At 71.0% G+C, this 9,828-nt stretch overlaps 1 protein-coding gene across 1 annotated transcript; it reads left to right on the forward strand.

Moving 5' to 3' along the window:
• Nucleotides 1-2,601: 2,601 nt before the first annotated feature.
• TEX29 (testis expressed 29) lies at nucleotides 2,602-8,847 on the forward strand (the record flags this gene model as incomplete). Its single annotated transcript, XM_084234919.1, has 5 exons — nucleotides 2,602-2,659; nucleotides 4,758-4,868; nucleotides 7,643-7,712; nucleotides 8,148-8,305; nucleotides 8,807-8,847. 5 exons carry the CDS (start codon nucleotides 2,602-2,604, stop codon nucleotides 8,845-8,847), a joined length of 438 nt encoding a protein of 145 aa, XP_084091045.1.
• Between the last annotated feature and the right edge of the window lie 981 nt (nucleotides 8,848-9,828).

Raw genomic sequence — 9,828 nt, forward strand, 5'->3', positions numbered from 1 at the left:
CCACCTTCCTGACAGCGGTCAGGGCCCGGCGATGACCTGTCTGCGCTGGACCTTGGACGAGGGCCGCCAGCTTCCTGCCCTGAGAGTTCTGACACGTGAGCCCTGACGCTGCAGCGGGAGGCTGACCTCCGGGCCGGTGCGGCTGGCAGCTGGACAGGGCTCCGCTCGGGAGCCGCCCATCTCTGCGCCCCTGGGGGCACCACGTTGCCGGCTGGGGGGCTCCGGGTGGCTACCTTGCTTGCACCTGCGTTTCCCTGAGTATTTCAGGAAGCAAGAGAAAAGGCGTCTTCAGACCTGCCGCGCCACGCAGGCGGGTGCGCTGGGAGGGCTGGGCGTCCGCGGCGGCCCTGGGCAGGGCGAGTGCTCGCCGAGGCTCCTCGCCCGCCCCACCCCGTCTGGAGAGGAGACCTGGAGCCCTGTCCTGAGGCCGTGGAGCCGCGCCCCGGCGTCGACTGCCTGGCGGTCCACTCCGCGTGCCCTCCGGATGCCCCCTCCTCAGCGCCCCCAGCGCGGCGCGCCTCACCCCGCGTGGTTGTCATTAAACAGACTCCTTTTGCAAACCTGCCCCCGCCTTTCGTGAGGTGTCGAGTGTTCCTTGCACTTTGGTTCCCAGAATTTTGAATCCTGGTGTGAATTTTATAACATCGGAAATAACTACTTTTGCCTCTAAGACCTGGGCTTGGCAGCCTTGGCCGGGGACGGGGCCGTGGCCGCGAGCCCCTCCGGACGTCCTCCAGAGCGCAGCATCGCGTCCCCGCGGCGGCCCCGGGCAGCCTGGTGGGCTTGGGGGTCAGCCCGACTGCGGGGAGCACATGGGCTTGGGGGGTGTTGAGGGTCTCCCCCTCCCGCGCTCCTGGCGGCACTCGCCGGGGGGCCTGTGATGACCGGGAGGGGCAGCCACTCCAGGAGGTGTGCGCAGGTGAGCGCTGACCGCTCGGCCCCTTTCCACTGTGTGGCTCTCAGCTGGGCCCAGGGCCCCGGGGGAGACCACGAGGTGGTGGTGAGGCCCCCGCACCAATGGGCCAGGGCAGCCAGCGAGTGTCCTGCAGGCCGCAGAGACAGCTGTGTGGGATGTCCCTGCCGCACGGCCAGCGCGCTTGCTGGGGGCCCCGGAACCGCCGTACCTGGAGCACAGGAGTGGGGGGAGCACGGGCTGCGGCAGGGAACTGGGGAGAAGGCGGGGGGCACTCACCAGCAAATGGTGGGGGCCTGGGGCGTCCTGTTGAAGCCGGTCTGGCCGCGACGCCCGAGAGAGGCACGAGGCACAGGGAGGCGCCGCGCTCAGCTTGGGCCTGGGGTGTCTGGGCGGGGGTTCCAGCCCTCCTGCTGTGCACCCCGACTTGGGCCAGGAGCCCCGCTGGAGGGGCTCCCGGATCCCCGCACTCGGCGCTGTACTGAGGAGGGAGGGAGGGAGTAGCTGGGCTGAGGGGCCGCTGAGCCTCGTCAGCTTCAAGCCGTCCAGTCCTTGTGCAGACGTTGGGGCTGGGTGGGTCACGGGTCAGGCGCCCGCCCGCAAGATGGCCTCCGAGCCAGGCGCGGGGGTGCTGCAGGCGACGCCCCTCCCAACAGTGGACACCAGGGTCAGTGCAGGCGGCCAGGCTGCGGGGGGTGGGGCTGAGTTAAAGGAGTGGGGGCTGTGGGGGTCAGGTCCTGCCACCCAGGGGCCAGCCGTGGGGACTCACTGTGCAGTCGGCGCATGCGCGCCCTTTCTCTGGCTCTCGGGAAGAGCAGACACCGCCTGGGCCCGGGGGCGGGGCCGTGCGGGGCGGGACGGGTGTCAGGGTGGGGGGTTGCCAGGCTCCTGCAGCTGGAGGGCGGCAGGCTTGTTGGGGGGGTTGATTCCATGCTAGTCCCCGAACCAGAGTGGCCCCACGCCGCCCAGGCGGGTGACTGCCCTCCTGGCCCCAGGTCTCGACGCACTTGTCAGGGCCTTTACACCTGCCGCCGCTCACCCGCGTGCACACGCGCCTGCTCCCCGCCCAGGACACACAAGCTCCCTCCTGCCCACACGCCTTGTCACCCCCGGGCAGCCCCTCACCGGTGGCCCTGCTGGCTGTCCTCCTCGACCCTGCCCGAGGGCACACGCCTTGTTCTGGCTCCTTCTGGCGGCGGGCCCTGGGCTTGCACCCTCACTGCTGTGCCCTGGTAGTACCCAGCGGGCTGTCGGGAGGGGAGTGTGGGCCCCCGGAGTCCGTCCCCTCGGCCCTGGGCCTCCTGGCCCTCTGTGTGATGTCATGAGCCTGTGTGACATCACAGTGGGCAGGCCAGAGGCCTGGCTCCGTGCTCCACGGCTGGAGAGCGGCAGGTTGGAGTGGCCAGTGTCCGCTTTGACCCCACGGTTGGTGTCCACTTGGAGGGTAACTGCAGCGCAACTGGGCTCCGTCGGGGTCATGATCCACAGGTGAACCCCGGCTCCTGGCCTCCCCGTGGGGCCCTGTTGCTGGCCCTCGGGCTCCCTTCTGTCCCCCCACCCGTGCTGATCCCAGGCTTCTCCTGGGCTGGGTGCTGACCCCGGCCTCCTCCCCCGGTGCCCCCCCCCGCCCTGCTGACCTGCTGTCTCCTCCAGGTGCCCTTGACCCCAGCTGTCCTCCGCTGGCCACGATGAGATATGCACCAGAATTCAAAAAGTCCCCCTCGCACCTCCTGAAGAAGTTTGCAGGTAATGGGACGAGCCCTGGGCGCCGGCCCTGCCAGCAGGGGACGGGGGCCGAGACCGTCCTACGTGGCTGGGAAGCGCGGCCACGGCGTGAGCTGGGCGGAAGCACCTGGCCGAGCCGGCCCCTGTGGGCCAGGTGCGGGGGATGCACACCTGGCTGGGAGCCCGTCTCTGCGGAGCTTGCTCTGACAGTAAACAGGTGGGCGGAGGAGAGCGAGACCGGCTTCTCCCCCTCCTGCTCCTGACGGAGGAGCCGAGCCCTGGGAGGCATCTGTCCCTCTGCCCGGGAGGCGCTGGCTTGGGGTCCCAGCAGCCGCGCGCCCCACAGGGAACCTCGGCCCGGGGCCTGGAGGGTGTGTGCCTGGCACAGGGCTCCTCCCTGCCGGGACTGTCCCAGGCGCCAACACAGGGCGGGGTCTCTGCCGGCCACGCTGGGGCCACAGGAGGGTGGTGTTCCGGGTGCGAGTGGCCTGGCGTTGGCGGGGGCTGCCTGGAGGCCTGGGGCCATGAGGAGGGAGGGGCCTGCAGGTCCTGGGCACCCCTGACCCTTGGGGCAGACGTCCCCCCTCCTGGCTCAGGGCTGTCTGGGGTGCAGCAGGTGGGGCCGGACCTGGGCAGGGGACCGGTCTCCCCGTCTGCAGTACGGTGGAGGGTGGCGTCCACCCACCTGCGAGAGGTGGCCCAGGGGACCCCCAGAGTCCGCTGGTAGCGGGAGGGCCCCCCAGGCCACGAGGTTGCCAGCGCTGCGACTGGGCCCTGCGCGATGCGGACGCATGCGGAATCCCTGGGACTCACCTGCGAGGGGAACCTGCCCCGGGAAGGTGGGTGCGAGGCTGGGGCCTGCCGACCCCGCAGAACGTCCCGGCCCAGGTGCCGTGAGCGCGGCCGCGGTGCAGGAGGAGGACGGGAGGATGGCGTGGAGCCGGGCGTCCACGGCCACAGCTGCCCGCGCGTGGAGGAGCGTGTCTCAGATGAGTTGACCGCACAGGAGGCCCCTCCGAGGCAGGCCGGCCCCCGGCCCAGGAGGGCAGCCTCGCCACGGGCGCAGAAGCGCTTGGTGGAAAGCGGAGCTGGCCGCCCCCCACCCCCACCGTGTGCCGTGGCCCCGAGCCGGCGAGACCCGGGCCCCGCCCCGTCCAGACCAGGCCCAGGCGGACTTGGGGACACCCTGACACCACCCGCGGCCCCCGGCACAGCCCCGGGTGTGTGCTCAGGGCCAGGGCTGCCCAGGGCCAGTCAGCCGCCAGCACCCCGGACCCCAGCCGGGCCTCTGGCCGCTTGGCTGTGGCTGTTCCCAGGCCCTGGCGCCGTCTGCCCCGCGGCTTCTGTGCACAGACGGGAGGGCCAGGCGGGCCGCCCAGCTTGGCTCGGCCCTGGAAGTGGGGCTGCCTGCCCCGGGCCGCAGAGGCCTGCCTGGATCTGGCTGGAGGGGGTGTGGAGCAGCCAGGACGGGGTGTCTTGGGGAGGGGCGCCGGGGCAGCCATTCTCCTGGACCACTTAGTGTGGAGCCTGAATGAACCTAAGACGATGCTGGGTCACTGGCGAGCACGGTGGCCCTGCCCCTGCCCCTGGTGATGGGGGTGTGGGGCTGGCCTGAGCGTCGCCCGTGGGAGAGGGGCCCCTCCCCTCCCCCCCGCCCTAGGGCCCAGCCCCACCCCGGCTCTGCCAGCTGGGGGCTCCGAGCCGTGGACCTGTGGGAGCCGAGCCCACCTGCCCCCTGCAAGCCCGCGGGCCACGCGCCTCCCGCCCTCCGCTTTCTCAGCAGCAGCTGCCGCAGCCGCCCGCCCACGACAGCTTTTCGGTTCCCAGCTAATCCTCCGCCCCTGCTGCTGACTGAAGCCCCGGGGGCCGCGCCGAGTTCCCCCCCGGCCCGCTGGATCAGGCGGGCTCCGCCGCCCTGCAGGGTGTCCCCTGCTATCACGGGGGCCCCGTTCTGAGCGATTCCCTTGGCACATCTTGCTCAGAAACCTCATTCGCTTCTTAGTTTCCGAGGGAGATTGCGTGACGCGTGATCTCGAGTGACGGCAGCCGCCCCGCAGGCCCCGCCCCGCCCTGCCCGGAGCTGGCTGCGCCCGCGTGACCCTCCCGTGCCCCTTTGCAGTGTGCGACATCCCCCTCTATGACATCTGCGACTACAACGTCACCAGAGACCGCTGCAAGGAGCTCGGCTGCTGCTTCTATAAAGGCGTCTGCTACGAGAAAGCAGTTCCCAGTAAGTATGAGCCAGGCCGGCGCCGAAGCCCCGCGCCCGCCGCCCGTAGCTGCCTCCTGCAGAGTCTGCGGGTCGGCTGCAGCCAGACACGGCCCGCGTGGGGTAGACGTGGCTGAAGAGCCCGCTGTCCGGGGCCCGTGAAAGCTGAGCGTGGGGCCGGGGCCCATCCAGGGCCGGTGGCTGCGGCGCTGCCGGGAGCCGGGAGCCAAGCGGACCTACAGCAGGTTCTGCACCCGCCACGCACTCGGCCCGGCTGCGCGGTGGGGGGTGACAGCAGCGGGGGCTCCTGGCCGGGGGAGGCCATCGTCCTTCAAGTCGGGGCTGCTTCTCGTCTGCAGGCTGGGGCCTGGGGGCCGAGAAGGGCCGCCCTGCTGGCCCGTGTCGGGGGTCTGGTCTCCGGTTCGCTGGTTCTTTCTTTGACCTGCTGCTGAGCTCCCCCAGCGAGACGCTGAGACTCTGGGCCCCTGCGGCGGCTCCTCGGTCTTCTTGTGTTTCGCTAAACGATTTCCCTCCCTCGGCAGTCCCCGACTGAGCTGTTGTTCACTCCGGCCCCTTAGGCACAGGCCGTGTAGCTTCCTGAGCACGCTGGGAGAGCTGCCTGTCTGCGCCGGGCCGTCCAGACCCAGCGTCCTCGGGGCAGCTCAGTATTTTTCCAGGCACACGGCCGGACCTTCTTGCTGCTTTGCACGTCTCGTGTTTCGTTGAAAACCGGACCTTTTACACCACAGGATGCGACGGCCCCGAAAGCCTCCCCCCAGAGTTGCTGTTGCTGCCAGGGTTTGCTTAGTGAGTTTTCCGAACTCATGCCTGTGTCCTTCGTGTTGCGTGCGCCAGAGTCTGCCTGGCTGGCCGCGTGGTCAGCGAGCCGTGGACAGAACCCTCCCGGATGCCCGCTGACGACAAGGCCTCCACGTCGGGCCTCCGCGTCGGGCCCCAGAGCCTCACGGCCGTCTGGAAGAGCATCAGGCCTCTCGGCCTTTCCCGGAAGTGTCCTGAGCCCCGAGCGCTTCCCCGGCCCCGGGGACCCCAAGGACGATGTTGCAGCTTTGAAGCCTCCCAGCAGACAGCGCCCCCACATCTTCTGCTCGGGCTCTTGGTCAGCGCCGGCTCCTGTGGTTCCCACGATGGCCTCTGAGCATGCCTGGCAGACACACCCGGAGGGCAGCCGCGGCCATGAACGGCACTCGGAGAGCTCAGCTGCCAGGACGCCCTGCAGCCCGCCCGCCCCCACCCCGGCTGCCGCAGGAGGTCGCCCCAGGCCGCCTTTGGACGTGAGGCTCAGCCTTGGCGCCACAGGCGCGTGTGTCCCGGGGACCAGAGGGAGCACACGGGCGCGGGCTGAGGGGTGCATCTGAACATGGGTGCGGCCCCGCAGGCGAGGCCTGGGCTCTGGCTGCTCCCAGCGGGCGGCCGGGCCTTGGGAGGTCTGGCAGCAGCCCTCGGCGGTTCCGCGGTGCCTGCCTTCGGCTTGCTCCCTGCGCCCTGCCGGCAGGAGGCGTGACCCTGCTGCCCCTGGGGTCACGGGGCAGCGGGGGGAGCCCTGCTCCCGGCCCATCTGGTCAGGAGCGCGGACACGGGGGTCAGCACCGGGTCTTTGGAATTCAGAGGGCGACTCGCCCCTGCCCTGCAGCCTCCGCGCAGGGCGCAGGGCCTCACGCTGTTCTTCTGGGTGTTTGTCTTCCGTTTCTTCGGGCTGAGGTGACTGAAAACTTGGATCCTGTCTGGGGTGAGCGGCCAAGACATCTAAAGAGAACATTTCCCTCAGTGGCGGCTACTTCTGGGTCCTCTCACACGTGCTCTGTGACAAGCCGCACGTGTGGCGACAGTAAGCGCCGCGCTGGCTGGTGCTGGACGCCGCAGCCTTCTGGGCCCGGCCCCGCGGTGGCCGGCGCGTGCTCGCCCCGCCGTGTCTCAGGTCCCTGGAAGTGCCCGTTCTCTGTCCCAGCCGCTGCCACACTCCCTCGTGTCGTCCACCCACCGCCCGGAACATGCGGGTCCAAGCCCCGGGGCTTGAGCAGCAACTGGGGGGCGGCCCGGGGGCGGCATCGCAAGCCAGCGGGCCCTGCAAGGGGGCTCAGGGGCCCCCAAGAGGCAGCTTGGAAGCCCCTGGGCCCCACCAGCACCAGGGCCTCCGCATCTGGGGTGTTCAGAGAAGACTACGCACCACTGGGGGTGGGACCCCCAGCTTGGGGCAGCCCGGCTGCGGCCGCACGGGGCCACGGGCCCTGTGTCCCGGGAAGGCTCGTCGTCCCAGCCGCCCACTGCCCCGGGGGCCGGGAGCAGCACGGCTGTGGGCGCGAGTCCTGCTCGTTCCCGCTCGCCAGCGTCACGACAAGGACGTGTCTCAGGAGGTCCAGGCACGTCCCTGTGAAGCCATCACCTTCCTCACTGGGCCTTCACCGTCCAGCCTGTGGGGTCCCGCCGGGCCCACCCGGACAGCACCTCCCTGGGGCGTCAACCCCCACCCCGCGGGGGCCCTGGGGACACGGGCGGGCCCCAGTCCCCAGAGGCTCAGGAGAGGCGCAGACGCCACGCTAGGCCCGGGGCCGGTGTGGTCCTTCCCGCCCTCCGCGTAGGGGGCCAGCGGGAGGGCCGGGGTTGAGGCTGCTGGGGGCCGCGCGCTCCCCAGGCCCGGCCGGCTCCGCCGCGTGGGGCCGTGTCTGCGGTGGCCGTGGCCGGCGGTCCCGGGAGGGGCGGGAGAGGCGGTGGGTGCAGAGGCTGGAGGACGCCTCTCGCCGGGCCGGCCGCTGACCCCGGCTGTCCTTGCCTTGCAGCCTACGTGCAGGTGTTCTCGGCCCTGATAATCATCGTGGCCGTGGCCTTCATCATCACCATCATCTACAGGTGGTTCCTGCGGGCGCAGGCGCAGAGCTGGGGGAGGCAGCCTCAGCAGAGGTGCCTGTCCCGGGGCGCCTGTCCAGGGGCCCTGCCTGTCTGGGGGCCCTGCCCTGGGGGGCACCTGTCGGGGGGGCCCTGTCTGGGGGGGACCTGGCCTGGGGGGCTCCTGTCAGGGGGTGTCACCAGGGAGCCTGGACAAGAGCGGCCGGGAGCAGGGCCTCCCCGGAGCGCACCAGGCGCGCCCACCCCCAGGCACACTGACAGTGTTGGGGGGCTGCCCCTCCTGGCCCGCTGTCCTTGGTGTCCGGTGCTGCACGTGGCCCCTGTTTGGTGTGGGTGCAAGGAGCAAACAGGCCAGGCGCCCTCTCAGCAGACGCCCGCTGGGTGGGGAGCGGCACGGGGCGGTACAGGAGCCGCTCCCGACACGCTCCCTCCCGCCAGGGTGGCCCAGGAGAGCCGGAAAGAGAAGGAGGTCTCTGCCGGGCAGACCTTGTCACCCAGGACCAGTGAGAAGTTGGGGGACACCCCCTCTGGGGAGACCCTGCCAGTCACGAGCACGGGGCTGTCTCAGTCGGGCACGGAGGAACGAGGGGAGGAAGGTGAGTGGCCGGCCCCGCAGCGCCCAGGGCCCCAGGGCCAGCTCCCCGGCCGGAGGGTCCGCTGGGGCTCCCCCCCTCGGCTCGGCGTCTGGCCCGAAAGCCCCCCGGATGCCATCCCGTGTGGCCCGGGCAGAGCCGGGGGCTCCCTGGAGACCCTCCCAGGGCCTGGGGTCAGCAGCTGGCAGGTTGGAGAAGGGTCCCTGCGGCCCAGGTGACCGTGGGGTGTGGGGGGCTCCAGTCTCGGCCCCTGCTGTCCTCCCGCACAGCTCTGGCTCATGCAGGGGCAGCCCCGGAGGTGGTGTGGGCAGGGAGGGCGCCCAGCCCCGGAGGTGGTGTGGGCTGGGCCGCTCTGGCGGCGCGCGGGGCCCGGCCTCCTGTGGGCGTGCTGGCCCTCCCGGCGCAGGGCCCCCGCTTGTCTCTGGGGAGTCGGGCTGACGGTGCTCAGGCGTGCGGGGAGACCGGGCCGCGAGCCTCAAAACTGCCCTTCTGTCCCCCCCCCAGCGACCGTGACCATCACACACGCGGAGGAGAGCTTGGACTAGGCGGCCGGCGGGCGCTGCCGCGTGGGCCATGCGTGATGATGCCCCGGGGGGAATAAAGATATTTTGCAGGCTGCTTGCTGGCCGTGTCTTCCTTGCGTGTGCTTTTCATTATCACCCCTTCATTTCCGGGCCTCGTGGGTCCCCGGAGCCGGGTCTTGTCCCCCGAGGCACGGCCTCCCCGAGTCGCAGGACACGGCTTGGCTCCCGTGTAGCTGCCCGCTCCTGCGGCCGCCTTCAGTCCAGAACGTTCCTCGGGGCTCCCGGCACCCTGGAGCGGGCAGAGCAGTGACGGTGTCCTCGGCTGCGGGTCCACTGCGCCCTGCGGGGCTCCCCGCCCGGCGGGCCTGCTGGTCACCGGACCCCACCACGGCCCTTTCTCCTGTCTGGTCAGCGCCTTGTGTGACGACACTGACGTGACGTAGATGCCCAGTGGCCCCTGGCTGCCACTGTCACTGCTGTCCCGGTGCTTGCGTCCCCTCGGACGGGGCGCCCCGAGACTGGCCAGTGTCTCACCCGCTCCCTGGCTTCGTCCTGGAGAACGTTCTCGCTTTCCGGCGGCAGCAGTCCCAGACTGCCGGTTCTCCTCGGAGCCCTGGACGCTGGAGGGCTGGTCCTGCGCCCCGACAGGTCCCGGCTGCGGTGATGGCCGTGGGAGGTGCTGCCCTCGCTCCGCGGAGGGGGCAGCCAGGGCTCCCCACCTGGCATCGGGGGCCGCCGGCCCCACCTGAGCGCCTTCTCCAAGGCCCCTCCCAAGCGAGGCCCACGTGGGCCCCCAGGGCGCTGCTGCTCCAATTTGGGGTGACTTTAAATCCCCCTTGTCTATCCTGCTTCAAGCCGACCCCCAGGGCTGCTCTCGCCCTCGACTGCAGGTGCTCGCCAGGTGCTCGCCGCTCTGGCCGGACAAGCACCTTCCGGGTGAGGTCGCCGGGTGGTAGTGCTTCCTCCGTGGGGGGTGCGTGAGCAGCTGGGGGCCGCCGGCCA

Source organism: Talpa europaea (genome assembly GCF_964194135.1).
Source record: "Talpa europaea genome assembly, chromosome: 6".
Classification (NCBI taxonomy): domain Eukaryota; kingdom Metazoa; phylum Chordata; class Mammalia; order Eulipotyphla; family Talpidae; genus Talpa; species Talpa europaea.